Source organism: Myotis yumanensis, unplaced genomic scaffold, assembly GCF_028538775.1.
Source record: "Myotis yumanensis isolate MYYU_CA2020_CCGP unplaced genomic scaffold, mMyoYum1.0.hap1 SCAF_2, whole genome shotgun sequence".
NCBI lineage: Eukaryota > Metazoa > Chordata > Mammalia > Chiroptera > Vespertilionidae > Myotis > Myotis yumanensis.
The window spans coordinates 19,943,534-19,962,430 of NW_027223753.1; the positions used below are offsets into that span (position 1 = coordinate 19,943,534).

At 49.7% G+C, this 18,897-nt stretch overlaps 1 protein-coding gene across 1 annotated transcript; it reads left to right on the forward strand.

Annotated features, from left to right (window-relative positions):
- The first annotated feature begins 465 nt into the window (after nt 1-465).
- LOC139001701 (antizyme inhibitor 2-like) lies at nt 466-10,640 on the forward strand. Its single transcript, XM_070403215.1, has 9 exons — nt 466-648; nt 1,813-1,986; nt 2,474-2,646; nt 3,472-3,606; nt 4,589-4,754; nt 5,299-5,446; nt 8,802-8,902; nt 9,769-9,986; nt 10,608-10,640. The coding sequence occupies exons 1-9, from the start codon at nt 466-468 to the stop codon at nt 10,630-10,632; spliced, it is 1,323 nt and encodes a 440-aa protein (XP_070259316.1). The 3' UTR covers nt 10,633-10,640.
- Nucleotides 10,641-18,897: the final 8,257 nt, after the last annotated feature.

Below are 18,897 nucleotides of genomic sequence, written 5' to 3' on the forward strand. Positions count from 1 at the left end.
TAGCCAATGGGAAGGGTAGCGTCGTACGCTAATTACCATGTTTCTCTTTTATTAGTGTAGATTAGAGAGAGGAAGGGAGAGAGATATGAACATCAATGTTGAGAGAGAATTATCAATCCGCTGCCTCCTGCATGCCTCCAAAGGAGATCAAACCCACAAATTAGTCATGTGCCCTGATGTGGAATCCAACCCTGATCCCCTAGTTCATGGGTCAATACTCAACCACTGAGCAACACTGGCCTGGCAATTTTGTGCATTTTGTTTGGTTTCATACTAGGTCTTTGAAGCAGGCTGGGCCTGGCCAGTGGTCCATCCACAGATGGGAAAGTTCACGAGGGCTCCACGGAGCTCTATGTGGCTGCATGGGAGGCCGAGGACTTACTGGCCCAGGAACTCTGGCTCCACGGGCCAGCAGGGCGCTGGGAGGAGGAGGGAGGAGTGTCCTCATTGCAAGGCCTTTCCAGGATGCTGGGAGTGTCCCTGGCAGAGGGCTCTGATGGACAGTCAGGGGTGAGCACCACCCTCACCGACTCGAAGGAGAACGAAGGACGCTCTGGAAGCTCGTTGATGAAGGATATCATCCCCCTGGGGCCTGAGGAATCTGCCATGGAGGTGGTCTTGAAGAAGATCCGGGAGCTCTCTGATTTGGTGAGGGGAGAGGAGGGAGGGGAGGGAAAGGTCATGGAGTGGGGAGTGGAGAGGGTGGATCTCTCTCCCCACTTAGGTGGGGACAAATAGGACTTTGTTTGTGTTTTATTAGTCAGTTTACTAGGTGTTACTGAATAGCTGTGTTCCCTGGTGGCATGGGATAGTTCTCCTGTCCCCTTCTAGTCTGCCACCAGCTCCTGGGATTTCACCCTGTGCCAAATGATCCGGGTGAGGGTTGGAGAGTCCAGGCCCCCATAAAGCATTAATGCCAGAGGTCTTGATCCAGCATCTAGAAGGGTTCAGGAATCTGGAGAAGGTGCTGTGCATAGATTAATCAAGAGTCCAGAGACGAAACATAATTTTGAAAGGCATTATGGGGAGTCAGAGAAGACTTAGCTAAAGGAACTAAGTTCTTCTTGTCTCAGGACCCCTTGCTATTTATTAACACAATTTGTCCTAAGGCAAGGTAGATATACACATCAAAGGGTAGGGTTACTGTATAGAATTCATTGTCAGATTAGGGAATTGCTTTCAGCTGTTCAGGTGTTTGGCCAGTAGGAGGCAAGAACATGTAGATTAAGATGCCCTTAGCTGCCTGGCAGCAAGCGATCATTTAATGCATCCTTTTCAGGTTTGGGGAAATGCTCTCAGCCATCTCCAGATGATTCAGCCCTGCTGACATGCTGGAATTGGCTTCCAGCATTACTGAATAGCTGTGTTCCCTGGTGGCATGGGATAGTTCTCCTGTCCCCTTCTAGTCCCCCACCAGCTCCTGGGATTTCACCCTGTGCCAAGCGATCCGGGTGTGGGTTGGAGAGTCATTACGCCCATTTGGTCTATAAAGCTTGTTGCCCTCTTGTCTTCCTGTTGTAAGAGTTAGAAGATCAAGGCTCAAATCCTACCATTGCCATGTAGTTGCTACTGAGCTTGACGGGAAGACTCACACTTTAGTGCACCTGACACCTGTATAGTTTTGTTAACCAGTGTCACTCCAATAAGTTCAATAAACAGGAAACATTTTTAAAAAAGAGAAAAGAGATTTTAGAGCCGCAGTTTCCTCTTTTCCTAACTGGGCAACAGCAGTACTTGCCGCATGGAGACCTTGTGAGGATTCACTGAAGTGACACAATGCCCAACCTTTCTTGCCTCTCTCTGCCTTGTCAGGACCACCGAGACCCCTTCATGGTGGGCGACCTGGGAGTGTTGGCCAGCCGCCACCAGGCCTTCTGCCAGGCCCTGCCAAGGGTCTCGCCCTTCTATGCGGTGAAGTGTAACAGCAGCCCCTGGGTGCTGCGTGTCCTGGCCGCCCTGGGCATCGGCTTCGACTGTGCCAGCCAGGTGAGCCTGGGCCACAGCCAGTTTCCTCATTCATAGACCTGATGGATCCTGGAGGAACAAGCCCAGTTGCCAGGTGTCTCAAAGTGGGGACAGCAGCCCATGAACAGTGGCTGATGTGTGTGGTGCCCAGTTGTTTGTGAAAGAATAAATAAATGAACTGGGTGTGGTGCACCCTCCACTGGTCTAGGTGAGGAGGGCAGTCAGCCTGAGCTAAGGAGTGGAGGGAACATACGCTTTCATCCCCAGACCCCGTTCTGTCCTGGCCCAGCCATTTCACTGGAGCCTCAGTTTGTTGGTCTTTAAAATGGGTTCAACTATATGTTCCTCAGAGCAGTCTAGAAGCTTAAGTAACACAATATGTGCCCAGTGCTGTGCCAGATGCACAGTAGGGAATCAGTAGGGGACAGCCCCTCATGCCTGTGGTTCCTGTGCCCAAAAAGCGGGGCAGCAGGGAGGCAGCCCCTTACTCTGGCTTTGCCCATGGCAGGTGGAGCTGGAGCAGGTGCTGGGCCTTGGCGTGGCCCCCTCACGCATCATCTATGCCCACCCCTGCAAGCCCGTCTCCCACCTGCAGTATGCTGCCCGCCATGGGGTGCAGCTCCTGACCTTCGACAATGAGGAGGAGCTGACCAAGGTGGCCCAGCACCACCCTGGGGCCAGGTGAGACCAGCAGGGCTGCAGGCAGGTGGGGACAGGAAGGAAGTTCTGGCAAACTGACTTGGGCCTCAGCAAGGAGATGAAGGCTCTTCCGTGGTGACTAGGAGCCGCCTAAGCAGCAAAGAGCAAGAATTAGTGCCAGGTGTCCCAGTGCCCTCCCTGGTGCCCACTCATGTCAAAGATTCCCTGTGTCTGCAGAGGTGCTGGCAGAGCCTGGCATTAGGAGGTCTGGAGTCAGCAACCTCATGGGAAAAGCACTCACATAGGATTCAGGAAGACCAGGGCTCACATTTTTGACTTACTTGTCCCAGCTGTGTGCTCTTGGGAAAGTTACTTAACGTCTCTGATCCTGTGACAGGAGGTCTGCTGAAGGGATGTTTATAATTTTATCCTTTTCCTGCTGTTTCTTGCCTGGGCAGAAGTCTGTAAGAAGTAGTGTTACCCTAACTGGTTTCCCTCAGTGGATATAGTGTCGGGTCTGTGCACTGAAGGGTCCTGAGTTAGATTCATGTCAAGGGCACATGCCCTAGTTGCAGGCTTGATTTCTAGTAAGGGGCATACAGGAGGCAGCTGATCAATGTTTCTCTCTCATCATTGATGTTTCTATCTCTCTCTCCCTCTCCCCTCCTCTCTGAAATCAATGAAATTATAATTAAAAAATTTTTAAAAAGTAGTGTGTTCCCTCCCTGGACCTCCATGGCTGGACAGTCCAGAGGACCGAGGCAGGGGTGGAGGGAGGGTGGAGGGAGTTTGGGTGGGGGCAGAAAAGCATCCAGGCTTGGGATTCATGTGTCTAAGAATGCCTGTCACCCTCACACCTCCTCCCAGACTGGTCCTCCGACTGTGGACCGAGGACAGCCAGAGCCCATTCCCTCTGAGCACCAAGTTTGGGGCCAGCCTGGAGCTGTGTGGACACTTGCTCAAGTCCGCTAGAGACCTAGGCCTGGCTGTGGTGGGAGCCAGGTAAGAGCACGGACTCTCCCTCCTGCAAGGCCGGGCTCCTGGTCCCCACGCCTGTCTACAGCCTCTGACTTCCTGTATGTCCTCGGGTCATTGTGGCCCTTCTGGGCCTCCGGTGGCTCCCTGTGGTCCTCAGAAGAGGAGGTGGGTGTCAGCTGCTGGGAGGGTGGGGCAGGCAAGGCACTGGCCTTGGGTGTAAAATTTAACGGGGTGCCGAAAACTTTGTACTCCAGATAAATAATGTTTTAATAAGTAATGTTATATTACAGTATTTAAAAAATGCAGAAAAAAATCCATGATGAGAGAATATCAGAATTTCAAATCAAAATGGGATTGGCATTTCTAAATTTTCCTGTGGCTTCTGGGTACAATTATTCTTAACTAATCTTGTCTTTAAAGTTTTTGTATTTTATTCATCATGGTATTTCTGCATCACCGGGTTCGATCCCTTGATGGGGTGTGTACAGGAGGCCACCAGTTGAGGTCTCTCCCTCACTCGCTCTTCCTCTCTCTCTAATATATAGAGATAGTGATTGCTCAGAGCTTTGGTGCCCCCTTGAATGTTGCACCTGGAGAGCGTCCTCCCTCACCTCACCCAACCTGCCCCTGATTAGGTCCTCTGCGCCCCCTGGCGGATGGTTTGAGATTTGGGCTTCAGATCACTTGCATTGCAGGGAGGAGAAGAAGGGGAGCCTCTGCCGCGAGGCTTTGGGAGGGGTAGCTAAGAGAGGTGACTGCCCAATAAACTCGAGAGCCCAACTCACGGACTGTCATGTGGTGTGTGTCTCTGAGGTCCCCATGGGCACAGCCAAGGCTGTGGTTCCTGTGGGTGCTCACAAGCTCCATGTAGTCATGTGTGTCCCCGTGTCTGTGTCCGTGCTGGTTCGCATTGTGCCTGTGTGGCTGTTTCCGAATGTGTATCTCCTCCTGCTGACCCTTGTGTTTTCTCGTGTGTTTCTGCACCTGTCACTCCACCTGTGCTCAGCTTCCACGTGGGCTCAGGCTGCCAGAATCCCCACAGCTTCGCACAGGCCATCGCCGACAGCCGGCGAGTGTTCGAGATGGGCCGTGCGGTCGGGCATGATATGCGCCTCCTGGACATTGGAGGGGGCTTCCCTGGAGTGGAGGGCTCTGAGCCAGAGTTTGAGGAGGTAAGAGGGGAGGAGGAGAGGGCGTCTGGGGGACCCAGCCGGGGTTTATTGCACAGAGTGTGTGTGTGTGTACAGGGAGCTCTTGAACCTCAGTCATGTGCCTGCATGTAGCTGGGCTTTGTGTTGGTTGAGAGGTCTCTGACGCTACATGCGTGGCCTGTGTGCATATATAAGCTTGTGTACTAGTATCTGTGCATGCGGTTCTGTACCTTCTATAGATGTGTTGGTTCCTACCCCTGGTAAGGCTACAGTCAGATAGAGGTTTCCTTATTGTATCCCCCACACCCAGGGGACAGTTTCTCATTGCTGATCACGTATTGATTTCAATGTTTCCAAGTCAGATCTCATGGTGCTACAGCCTGGTCACTAGGCTTGTGCCCTCGGGCACTTCTCCCCTCTGGGCCACAGTCTTGACCTGTTTCCTCCCCTGCACAAGGGGATGCTGACACCTTCCCACAGAGCTGTCAGGGGAATGAAGAGAGAAGACGCAGGGAAAGACCCCGCACAGGGACTGGCCTCACAGGGCTCGGGTCTGTCCCCACAGATGGCGAGAGTGATCAATGCTGCCCTGGCCCAGGACTTCCCCGAGGGGACCGGCACTGAAGTCATTGCGGAGCCAGGCCGCTTCTACGCAGCACCTGTCTGCGTGGCCGCTGTCAACATCATCGCCAAGAAGGCTGTGCTGCAGCCTGGTGGGTGGGCCCCGACTGGGCAGGGAGCGCTCTGTCTAGGGGCCCCCAAGCCTTGGGGGCAGGAGGGCCAGAGGGTCTGAGTTCCCTTCCGGTTTCCTCATTCTGGGGAAACATGCTTTGATCTAGCTACAGGATAGAGCCTGTTAGTAACGTTACGTGTTGTTCTCAGAGAGCCTGGAGGGAGGCATTGAGGGTCTTTATTCTTCCTGTGTCGGGAGGGGAAGTCTGAGAGCACAGCTCATGGGCCACAGCCTCCCCTGCTGGTATGCACCTTACTGTTTCCAAGCAAGCATTTTCTAACAGGCCCGGAGTTTTAGAACCCAAGTTCTAGTGAGTAAATAATATTTCTACAATAAACAAATGAAGGAAATATTGTCGGTACCATGGCCTGGAGGTTAAGGGTGACATTTGTAGGGTAACAGTAAATGATATTGAGTCAACCATCTCAGGAGAGTTATTGGTTGTTTGTTATTTGGGGGGAGGGTTTGGGTGGGGTTGCTGTCCTCACAAAGGGAGCTAAGTAGAAACTCAAGTGCATGTTGAGCTAGAAGAGACTCACCCTCTGGTTTAGTGCCCTTTACTCTGAAATGTTATGACCGTCATATAAATATTTCTAAATAATTTTTATTTTATTTTTAAAATATATTTTTATTGATTTCAGAGAGGAAGGAAAAGGGAGAGAGAAAGACAGAAACATCAATGATGAGGGAGAATCCCTGAGTGGCTGACTTCTGCACATCTCACACGGGGGATTGAGTTTGCAACTCAGGCAGGGTGCCCTGACTGGGAGTTGAACCATGACCTCCTGGTCATGGGTTCATGCTCAGCCACTGAGCTATGCCACCAGAATCTAAGTCATTTTAATCTGTTTCCTTATCCTTTGGACAAATGCCCTACCCACACCTTTGTAACCCTAAAGGCACGGGGGTCCACTAATTTCATTTCCTCACTAAGTGTCTCATTAGAGAATGTTAATTTGGGGCATGTGATTTCAGCCACCATTTAACAAAAGCCTGAGTTATGCATATTATGGCTTACCATTGTTGTCTTCACAATAGCATGAGCTGCCAGTGGTTAAGGATCTATTATGTGAGCAATTACTGTTTTACCTCATTTCTGCTCAGCCCTCCTGTGAGGCAGTTTGGGGCCATTCCCGTTTTTCAGGCAGAGATCTGGAGGCTCAGAGAGAGGAAGTGACTGTCCAAGGCTGCACAGCTAGCTCGTGCACAGCGGCGCCAGGTCTGTCTGACCGAGAGGCTGCTGCCCTTGTGTTTGCAGACATGGCAGCCGAGCGGAGCACCCAGCCTCAGGGCTGCCATGACTAACCCATGACCAACTGGCTTAGGGACAAGTGGGGCTGTGGGCACAGGAGGCAGGATCAGTGCTGGCAGCTGAGAGAGAGCAGGGACAGGAGTGACTCACACCAGGGAGAAGATGGTGGTGGTGGTGGTGGTGGTGGGGGACCCAAGGAGCGTAAACCAATAATCAGAAAGATCTGGGCATCTAAATGCTCAAAGGGTATGGAATGGCCCCAGTGCCCACAGAAACCAGTTGGAAAGATTAAGGAAATCAATGTCTAAGGACGGGCTAGGAGTGGTTGTTCAGAAAGTGGTTGGTAGTAGTTCATGTCCTAGGGTCTTGGGCTGTAGGTGACCATCAGCTCAATGTACATCAGAGTGTGATGCAGCTGGGGAGAAGCTGCCACGTGCTCAGTGAGGCATCAACAGAGGCAGAGTATTTAAAGGGATGGAGGTGACAATTACACTGCTCTCTGACGGTGAGAGCCGGGCACTGTTTAAGATGTAGCTGGGATCTGCTTTAATCAGATAACACAAGGCATACAGACACAGAAATAACTGCCTTAAATAAAAAGATTTCATCATAGTTCCCTGGATTGAGGAGGCATGGAATGCACCCTGGGTCACATGGGGAAGCACTGGGTAGACCAGGAGGCAGGAGAAAGGGCCGGCAGTGGTGAGAGGCTTCACTGTGGTTTTCTTGGGAAGGCATGAGGGAGGCAGGCAAAACTAAGTAGGCAGGTTTGGGTAATTTCCATGGGCTGTGGGCTGTAAGGACAGCCCCTAGTAACTGAGTTGCCTAGTCCCTAGCCCCGGGATAGTTAGGGGAGGGTAGTGGTTCACAATGTGAGAGCTCAATCAGGCAGAGGGTTGGCAGATCCAGACTCTGGTCTGGCTGGTCCGCGTGTGCAGGTGCCCTTGCAGGGCTGTCTTCCTGCCTAGGAAGTTGGCAGCCCTGGGAGGAGTGGTGTCTCCAGGGTCAGCAAGGCCCCAGATGCCACAGCATCAGGAAAAAGAAAACAGAAAATATGGGTAACCCAGGTAGTCCTTTGAGGAGGGAAATGGACCACTTAGCACACCCCTAATAGCACCCTTGTGGCATCATGTCATAAAAAGGCATTTTGCTCTGGGTTTTGTCTCACACGGTAGGCAAAACCTACAGTGTCAGGGAACCTGGTCAAGGTGAGGACAGAAGACCCGGGTCCTGACCTGGGGACTAATCCCAGCCCTGCCACATTGTCCTGTGTAACTTCTTAATGCCGGTGGTCTTGATCCAGCATCTTGAAGGGTTCAGGAATCTGGAAAAGTGCAGTGTGTAAATTAATCAAGAGTCCAGAGATGAAACATAATTATGGAAGGCATTTCGGGGGGCCAGAGAAGACTTAGTTACAGGAAATAAGTTCTCCCTGTCTAAGGACCCCTTGCTTTTTATTCACAAAAATTGTCTTAAGGCAAGGCGGAGATATATACATCAAAGGCCAGGGTTTAGTACACAGAATCCATTGTCAGATTGGAGGAATTGCCTTCGGCTGTTCAGGTGTTTGGCCAGTAGGAGGCAATAACATGTAGATTAAGATGCCCTTAGCTGCCAGGCAGCAAGCGACCATTTAATGCATCCTTTTCAGGTTTGGGGAAATGCCCTCAGCCATTTCTAGATGATTCAGCCCTGCTGACATGCTGGAATTGGCTTCTGGCAACTTCTGGCAAGACTCAATTTCCTCAGCTGTACAGTAGTGTTCCATGTCCCTACTCAGAGTGTCGTTAGGAGAATGAAATAATTTTATTTGTGTAGACAGGTTGGAAAAATGTTTGGGCCATTGCTCATGGCTACTTATATTATTCTTAGTGGCAGTAGCAGCCCCAGCACAGTGATGGGGTGCAGGTGGGGCAGAGGAGCAGTGGGAACCCAGAGAACTGGCCTGATTCTTGCAGGGGGCCAGGGAAGGGTTATCCAGTGCTGGCAGAGGGTTTTGGCCGGTCCAAGGGTGCTGGACTCAGTGCTGATGGTTAGTGGTGACACATGGCTAAGCACAATCCTGTCCTATCCCCTCTCCCAGGAGGCCACCGGAAACTGTTGTACTATCTCAACGAGGGCCACTATGGCACCTTCCGCCTCTTTCACAGGGAGCGTCTCCCCAGTATGCCAATTGTGGTGAAGGTAAGGCCCAGACCCTGATAGCACTGAGATCAGAACTCTTCCCTGTAAGGCAGGGATCCCACTGTGAGGTGCAAGGGGGATGAGTCTTAGACTACACATGGCTTTGTAGATTGTCACACCACGTGCGTGTACAAGGATGTGCACAGGCAAGCCTGTTTGTATTTGCATGTGCACTTCTGTGTGTGTGCATTTTTGTGTGTGAGCATGCTGACTGACACCTGTGCAGGTAGGTGGGTGGATGGGTACATGGTCCTGTGTGGGTGTGTGTGCACATCTGTTTGCCTCTGGGTTTCCGTGTGATCTCTCTGTATGCACTGTGTGTGTGTGTGTGTGTGTGTGTGTGTGTGTGTGTGACGAGAACCCTTAAATGCTGGAGATGCAGGAGTCCTAGGAAATGGAGGTTCTCCAACTTGCTTCACAGTAGACTCATCTGGGAAGCTTCCAAGGACCCCAATGCCTAGGCAAAGGCCCAGGTGATTGAAATCAGGCCTCTCCTGGGTTGGGACGTGGCATCAATCCTTTGTTAAACCTCCTCCAATGTGATTCCAATAGCAGCTGAGTTTGACCCAGTATTTTGAGTGATTATTGACTGAAATCTTTTGCTTTTATAGATGGGAAATGGAGGCCCCATGTATGTCAAGCCTTGAGAATTAGCAGAGCTAGGATGTGTCACTTGAGCGAATATAACCTCCATGAGGGCCAGGTCAAGAGCAGTGCCTGGCACATAGGGACTGGCTGGTGTGAGTGACTGCCAGTGTCCTTGCTGGTGCCTGGGGTTGCTCTGCTGGCCTAGGGCATGGGCTGGAAGAGTGGGTTGGGGGCAGGAGCTCTTCCTTCTCTGATTCCCCACCCCTGTGTCCCTGTAGGAGCTCTGCTCAAAGCCGCCCCTCTTCCCATGCATCCTTTATGGCCCCACGTGTGATGCCTTTGACACGTTCTTCAACAAGGAGGTGCAGCTGCCTGAGCTGGACGTGGGTGACTGGCTCATCTTCCCCTCCATGGGCGCCTACAGTTCAGTCATGAGCTCCACCTTCAATGGCTTCCCGCCTGCGTCCATCTGCTACATGATGGGACCTGAGCTCAGGTATGTGAGGAGAGCTCAGGATCTGAACTTGGCCCAGGGAGCTGATGGCTAAGCTCTGGGTTCCCAGGTCCAGGAAATACCATAACCCCCCCCCCCCCCCCCCATTGGCCCCAGAGAAGATTCAACTGACATACACTGCCTGTGGGGTGAGCTGTTACACCCATTACCCATATAAGTCCAAGGCAGCCCTCCTGGGCAGCTGTGACAGCTCTGATGTTTAGACGCCTCTGTGTCCACAAGCTGACATCCTTCCGGCCCCCGTAACCCTTGATTCTTGGCCAAGTCCCCACTCTACTCTGACCATTTGTGGCTGTTCCCAGCTTCCCCCATTCGAAGTCCCTTCCCTACCAGGGAGGGGACAGGAACAGGGCATGACATATTATATCCAGCAATCCATATGGGGACTGAAAACTTTGTAATGATGACAATTAGTGAAGATATGACTCAACTAACATAGTTGACAGGGACAATTCTTCCATCTTTGAAAATATCTACATCAAAGACCCTCAGGCTCCCTCACAGGGTCTGCCCAAGGGCCTCCTGTTAGCCCAATCTAGGGTTCACTCCCCGAGGTGATGGGGGTTTCTAGAACACCCCTTTACTGGTACAACTTTTCCACAGGAGCCTGCTGGAGACAGCGCCTTAAGCCGGGACATGGCAGAATGGAGGGGTTCCAGACACTTGGTGCGCCACCTGGGAAAGCTTGGGGTGGAGGTGGGGGTGTGGTAGTGAAGAGTCACCTGTGGGAAGGGGTGGTTTGGTTGCCTCTGAAATGATGAGGCAATTTCCCCCAAATGGTGGCATGAAACACAGGCGAGCCCTTCTGGGCAGACTACTACACCCTCGTGTTCTTACCCAATGAGCCCTGGAGTGGGGTAGCTTGAGAAACTGGTGTTATTATAGCACGTGCTCCCTGAAGGCCATAGCCTGGAGTGTGAAGCAACCTGCCTTGTCCAGGACCTTGAGATTCTTTCATCCCTCTTTTTATTTAAAAAATATGTGTCTTAAAAATTGATTTTGAGCCAAACTGGTTTGGCTCAGTGGATAGAGCGTCGGCCTGCAGACTCAAGGGTCCCAGGTTCGAATCCGGTCAAGGGCATGTACCTTGGTTGCAGGCACAGCCCCACTGGGGAATGTGCAGGAGGCAGCTGGTTGATCTCTCATCGATGTTTCTAACTCTCTATCCCTCTCCCTTCTTCTCTGTAAAAAATCAATAAAATATATTTAAAAAACAAAAAAAAACAACAAAAAAATTAATTTTGAGAGAGAGAGGAAGGGAAAGGGAGAGAGACAAACATCAATGTGAGAGGGGAACATCCATTGGCGGTCTTCTGCACGCCCCTTACTGGGGATCAAGACAGTCCACAACCCAGGCATGTGCCCTGACCAGGAATGGAACCAGCAACCTTTGGGTGCTCAGGGAAATGCCCAACCTACTGAGCCACACTGGCCAGGGTTCATCCCTCCTTTTATCCAGTTAGTGACCCCTGAGTTATTCCAGAAATATTCACGTGAACTACAGGCACCCATTCTAGTGCCAAGAACACTGGCTCTGGAGTCAGACCGGTAGCAAATCCAGGCTCCACCACAAACTAGCAGTGTGGTCAGAGCCTCAGTTTCTCCATCAATGGCATGAGAATGATATTAGTACCCTCCTGGCATGGCTGTCAAGGGGATTAAGTCAGACAATGCAAATCCTCATTCAGGTCAGTTCATGTCCACAACCCTGCCTCAGGTTGACCTTGACCCTGGACCTTTCCTACACAGAGACCACTCCCTGCCCTTTAGGTCTGGGCATCCTCAGGGAGCATATTGCATCTGGCCATACAGGTTTTGGGCCAGGCATGTGGGTGACTGGCCTGGCGTTGGCCTTAAGAACCCCCGAGTTTGAAAGGTGGGAGGACAAGGAATGGGAATATCCAACTCCAAAATAAGACAGGTACTACCGTGTGTCTCCCAGGTTTAGAAACAATGTTTGGGAAAGTTCTGAGCTGAGAAAAGAAAACGTGTCCTACAGGCAAGGACATTGGCGGAGGTAGGGGCAGTGGGTCCCAGAGGCCAAAGCCACTCACCTCCTATGTCCTGTGTCCTTTTTAAGCTTCACTTGATGCGACTTCTCTGATCCTCAGCTCCTGCACATGGTCCTCGTCATCCACCAGAGTCAGCCCCCACCATCTCACTGCTGCCTCCACACTCAGCTCAGACCAGGGGTATTGTCCAGCCTCCTTGTGCCAAAGACATCTCAGCCCCAGACATCTGAGGAGAAAGGATGGGCTGCAGATGCCTCCTAAGGATGCCAGTGGGCTCAGGCAGCCTTCAGGTCCTGTGTTACTCATTCCTCTACTCCCAGATCCTGAAATTTGGGCTAGACACAACCACACTTACCCCCTCAGAGGTGTCTGGAAGAGCAAATATGAGTGGGCTTTAGGTAAAAATAAAGTTACCTTCATGTGCAAGAATTGCTGGAGTGTTTTGTGCTTTGGTCTATAGGTGTTGTCCTGTGGCATTTTGGATGTCAACTCACCTACCCATTCATTCATGAATCCATTGATCCATCCATTTATCATTCATCAGTCTGCCCATCCTTTCATCCATCGATCCATCGTCCATCCATCCATCCATTCACTGACCATCAATTGATCCATTGATCCATTCATCCAACGGTGCATCCATCCATAAAATAAAATGTGAGGGCCTAGTCTGTGATGGTGTTATTCTAGGCAAGGTTGTACATGATGAATAAGATGTGCAGAACCTGTCCTCATGGAGCTAACCTTCCATTTTCTTCCATTGGAAAAATCAGAGCAGGAGCAGACATATAAATGATAAAATAAAATGGAAGAACAAGTATTGTAAAGAAAAATTAGACCAGGCAAAGGGATATGGAAGGATAGAGAATGGTGCTTTGTGGTAGTAAAATATAGAAATGTTTAAAAATGCCAAAAAAAGTTAAAAAGGTTTTAAAAGGTTTGAGTTAACTATCCTGAAACTTAAAGTGTGATGTTAAGGTCACACTCCCCACTGCCCTCCAGCGTGTGTATTCCATTGATAAGGATTTGAACTTAGACTGCTGACTTAGAGTGACTTTCCTTGATAACCATGTCTGATGACATATGCTCCTCCCCCTCTTCAGAGTGAAACCGAGTGCTTGCAAAGTTTGTTTAATGATATGCCCACAGAAACTACTGTTAAACTTGAGATGTTGTTATGCATTTTGATGACCAGAATCCTCTCCTCCCAGCTGGACTGCCGTGGGTACTAAAAGCCATTCAATTTGATCATTGCTTGATTGCTGGACGCCTGGTCCTTGCTAATTGCTTTGATCCCTGCGCTGCGCTGGTGGCTCTGATCGCTGGAAGTTATCTTCGCTGATCGCCTTCAGCTTGGGCGCAGTCCCCTTCCCGACTTGATTCAGCTTGGCTTGCTGCCAGATGACAGACGAACAAACGGTGGGGCCTCAGATAGATCCAAGTTGTGCGCAGGGATCTCTGAAGGCAACGCCGCCCTGAAACTGAAACTTGGTTCCTGATCTGACCAGCCAGCCAGAGAAGGCGCTGCTGCTGCCACCAGAGGAAGCCACACTTTGGGAGCTCCTTTTAAGCCTGTACCCATGGTACCAGAAATTTTGTGAGTAACATTGTGTTCTGTGTTAATAAGCTTTGGACCCACTGCAATGATAAAAAGAGTATAAATCAATGTGTGAATTGTAACTGCAACTATTTGTGTGGCATAGTTCCTCTGGCAATAATAATTACCTTACCTAATAATAGACAAACATGCAAATTGAACATACCTTCGCTATGCCCAAGCCACGCCCACCAGCCACGCCCACCAAACCCATCCAGAGATATGCACATTAACCCAACAAAGATGGCAGAGGCCGGAGCCAAGATACTTGTGTTGCAGCCATAGCATCCCGGCTCTGGCCGCTCCAGGCCTATTGGAGATGCAGAAGTCAGGGGAGACAGAAAAGTCTGGCTCCAGTGCCTGAGCCTGGCTGCAGCCTGGGAGATGAAGAAGCCGCCTACCCCTTAATCCCAGTCTGCAGCCGGCTGCAGAAGCCGCCTGCCTGTGATCTCAGGCCTCATCAGGCCGGAGAAGCCGCCTGACCATGATCCCAGTCTGCAATCGGCTGGAGAAGACACCTGCCTGTGATCTCAGGCCTCAGCAGGCCGGAGAAGCTGCCTGCCCCACATCCGTCCGCCCCATGTCCTCGGGAAGACTGAGAAGCCGGGCCCCAGCGCCTGAGGCTGGCTGCAGTCTAAGAGACGAAACAGCTGCCTGATCCATGATCCCAGGCTGCGGCCAGTCGGAGAAGCTGCCACTGTATCACAGGGGACACGGAGAAGCCTCCCACCTGTGGTCCAGGCACCAGTGCCTGCGGCTGGCTGTGGCCCAGGAGATGGACAAGCTACCGGCCCCAAGGTCCCAGACTGCAGCCACCGGGAGAAGCTGCCAGCCCTGTGGTCCAGGGCGCCAGTAACTGTGTTCCGGGAAATAAGTTCCCTCTTCTCCTACTGCAGTCATTACTCCAATAGTCCCCTTCTGAATTTCTCTCCTGTGCCGCAACCCAACTCCACTTTTCATCAGAAGGATACGGAACAGAGCAGTGTTAAAAGCTTACATTTTTAAGCCAGTAAGATTGGTACTTAAACATATAAATGGAAAACTAGAGTCCTTAAGGCAACAAAGGCTACAAAGGGAGGGGACAGGAACAAGGCATGACATATTATATCCAGCAATGCATATGGGGACTGAAAACTTTGCAATGATGACAATTAGTGAAGATATGAATCAACTAACATAGTTGACAGGGACAATTCTTCCATCTTTGAAAATATCTACATCAAATCTGTTCAAATAGATTTTCATCTGCATAATCTAACACATTCTGATAAGACCACCACCACCAATGTGGTCAGTGTTGTGCTGATAAATGTTTAACAACTGGCTCTCAATCAAAGAAAACAAAACTCTGATTTATACTGTGGGCCAATTTCTGTGGCACAAATTCTCCATCCAAGGCTGATTTCAGCTGCTAATGTGATCCACTAAATGCAGAGCTGAGGAGAAACCTGCAGTAATACACTATTATATTCTACCAGAAAGACCCAAAAGATATAAATAATGTCAAGAGTCAGAACAGTAAAATGTAGTAAATAATTGAGGAGTGATGAATTTAGAGTATGTATTTCCTTTGGTTTTCATGTAATTTATTCACTTTTAGGATTATATAATTTGCTCTCTTGGCCACTTGGCTTGCCGTTGTGTCAGTGAGTGTGGTGGACGGGGAGCTCAAGCTAGCTTGAAATACACACTCTTATGCTTTTGCATCGTACTGGCTGGCTCCCTGTTGGTCTGCTGGGGAACTTGAAATCTGGGCATAACATTTGGGGGCTCATCCGGGATCCCCAACACCATCCAGGGACCCCCCCATTTCGAAGAGTCTGACTGGCCGCGATAAGTGTCTGTGCGTTGTGTTTTCTGTTCTGTGTGAGCTCGTGTCTGGAATCTGTAAGTGCCTGAGGGGTCTAGGCTGACGCGCGTGAAAGACCACAGGCGGGGGAGAGTTGGAAGACGTTCTGCTCTCCACGAGGGATGTGTATCCCACTCGCAGATTTGAAGGATGTATATTCCCCTCGCGGATTTGAGACGAGGCGGATCGCTCCCGCCAGTTTGGCGTAAGGCCATCGTCTAGTTGCTTCCATGGAGTTGGAAGGCTGTTCTTTGGGGCCCTGTTTGTCTGTCTGTGTTTTTCTGTTTTCTGTGGACTTACTAGACGGATGTTATGGGATGGACTCAGACTGCTCCTTTGGATATTGTGATTGATCATTTCAAGGAGATTGGGGGAGGCTGTAGAGCTCCCTCAGGAGTTGGGAAGTTGTTATTGTTTAAACTCTGAGTGAATGGCTGGTGAAAGGTGTGTGAGTGTGGAGGGATGGGGCCTGCCCTCTCCCCTTCTTTGTGTTGCTTCAGGAATTAGGTCAGGTGGGCATCTGAGTAATGATCTGTGAAAACAGGTCACCCCCTTCCCAAGTAAATGCATCCGGGATTTCTGTGCACGTGTAAAGGGAAAAGGCCAGTTTAAAAATGAGTGCGCATAGTTTTGAGCTGAACTTGACCTTTTGCTGTGTATAGAATAAAAATCTGAGACTGTTTTGGCCTTAATGGCGGAGATGAACCTGACAAAGAAATGTTCGGATTGAATTGGGAAAAATTGTGTTATTGTGGTAACTAAATGCCTTTGCTTATTGGTACAGCCACCATTTTGGGCTGCATGACTTGGCAGCCGCCATGTTGGCCGCATGGTTTGCTGCTCCCCTGGGGGCCGCCATCTTGAAACAGCAAAGGCCCCTCCCTCTGATTTAGTCAGGGGTGGAGCTTTAAGGTGGAGTTTTGCTGCAGAAATGTGGATGGGGCAGGAAGTGTGCTTGCCTCGCAGATTTATTTTTAAGCTAATCTCTTAAATCTAGAAAACCCTGCTTTCCTTAAACTAAAAACAATTAAAGGTTATGTCAAAGTCTTTAAAAGGGACTGATAGCAGTAATCCAATTTCTAAAGTCAGATAGAAACTGTGGTTTCATACTCATCTTCAAGGGCATATTTTTCCTTTGCCTGGGAGGGACAGTGCAGCTGTCCCAGGGTCGGGAGTGCTCCAGCTAACTTGCAACTCAGTGTTCGGGAGACCCAGGATATGCCTAAGTTTAACCTAGGTTACCCAAGGACTCTAGATAATGTGTTTACCCACAGCTGTGGTTTGGATTGCATGCTGTCTCTGCTTCTGTAAATTGATCTGTCCTTATTGCTTAAATATGTATCCTTGTTGTTAAATTTGAATGTATTGTTAATCTGAGGAATGTTAATTTTTTACTTCTCACCTAAAAATTAAGGCTAAAAGTTCTAACTAACTGGAAAGCATGGCTTTGGTGTGATGGAAAGAAAAAGAAATGTTAGGCCAGTAAACTGGAACTGGTCACTGGTGGTGGATTGTGAGAAGGGCTGGACACTGCCTAACTTCTCCTTCCTTGGTACCCCTGAAACATCAGAGGGTACTTCTGGCCTTGATTTTCTTGGTTTTTGGTTTGGATTTGTTTGTTTGTTTGTGATGAAAACCGTTTCTATCTGAATGAGACATAGGTCAAGAATCCTGTCTTGGGACGTGGGAAAGGCCCCCACATCTGTTCCTGTCAGGCCCCCATCAGGAGACTTGGGTGGTGTTCCTGTTATCTGCTCAAGAGCCCAAGACTGTAAAGATACTTGTTCACTTAAAAGGTATAAGTATGTTTGTAAACACCTCTGTCTGTTTGTTTGCTGGGAAATTTGATTTGCTATGTGATATTCTGTGCTGGGTTGGGATTTTGAAATTCTGGGGTAAATTTAAAAGGTATTTGTGGCTTTTCTAGTCTGATTGGGACATTTAAGGGTGGGGCTCACAGTTCCTCAAGGCAAAGATTTAATGAGCCCTTCCCCCTGCCTGTGCTGAATTAGATAATACAGGCCAGTACTGATTAAAGGAAGACAATGGGCCCCGGAATCTGTAAAGATGGGCAGGAATGAAGCTGGTCAAATGTATGGAAAGGATTTGGTACCTGTTGCTGCTAGCAAAGGAGGGGCTGATATCTCCTTCTAGCGCACTCCCTTGAAAGAGGCCTGGTTGCTGCTCTGCCACAAAGGGCAATGCAGGTAGTAACCGGGGCTATTGGGGCAAATTGGAAATTACATTGTGCTTATAGACCCCAAAGTTCAGGGCAGGTAAAAAGGAACCATGAAAACTGGTGGGAACTGGGTGGCTCTCCTATCATGTTTAGCAGGCCACCCCCTATCATTCCTAACCTTAAAGCTGACTTTTTTGCTGCAAGAACTATCTCTTTCCTTGAGAGGGCTCCAGAAGGCACACGAGGACATTTGTCCGCGCCTCGGCGCCACCCAGGAGACCGGCCCAACCCCAACTCCTCATCAGCACAGACCAGGAGATTGGGTCTACATCAAAAGGCACCACCTTCAGACCCTGGAGCCACGTTGGAAGGGTCCCTACACCCTACACCGTGGTGCTGACGACCCCCACCGCTCTCAAAATAGATAGACGGTGTCGCGACCTGGGTCCATCACACCCACGTCTGGTCAGTGGACCCATCCGCAATCCGGAAAGACTTCGTCACCAAATGGAGCGTCGATCGAGATCAATACAACCCGCTCAAGCTCAAGCTACGGCGTGCTCAACCTGCCCGATGCTGGTAACATTGAATAGACTTAGATAATGCCCGCGTCTTCATGGACATGGCTCCAAAAAGACAAGGACAATTCATAGGAAGTTCAGGAAAAGACTTTATTATCACATGTTTAGTAGCGGAAGATTTGGCTGCCTGAAGCGGCCATAATGCCAATATTATGTTTCATTGTATTGATATGTTATATTGACCTTTGATTCTTTTTCAGGTTTGAATGTATGTTGGCTGTCCTGGAAGGGAACTATGTGGGGTAACCCCTAAAAGTAAAGGATGGCTAGCTGCCAAGAGGGCAGGTGCCCAAATGGGCAGGAAAGGGTGCCCATCAGGTTTTGGTCTCTGTTGAGAGACAGCTAACAGTTGGCAGCCTGTAATACTGTCTTGCAGGCCTGAGTCACCATGCCCATGTCAGGGGTAGTAAAGCTGGAAAAAAAGCCTGTTTAGAATAGAAGGTCTGAGGCATGGTTATGCATAGAAAGAAAATTTAATGCCAACAATTACTGTTCTGTTAAAAGGAATTGGCAAAGAAAATCAGAAAATCTTAGAGTAGATCAGTATGTTTTTCTCCTTATGTAATTCCTCTGAAATTTGGCAATGCTAAATAAGTCATGGCAATACATTTCTTTGCATAGATTCAGTAAGACCGGGTCCTAATAGTGGTTTTATTAACGAAAAACTTTGACTGG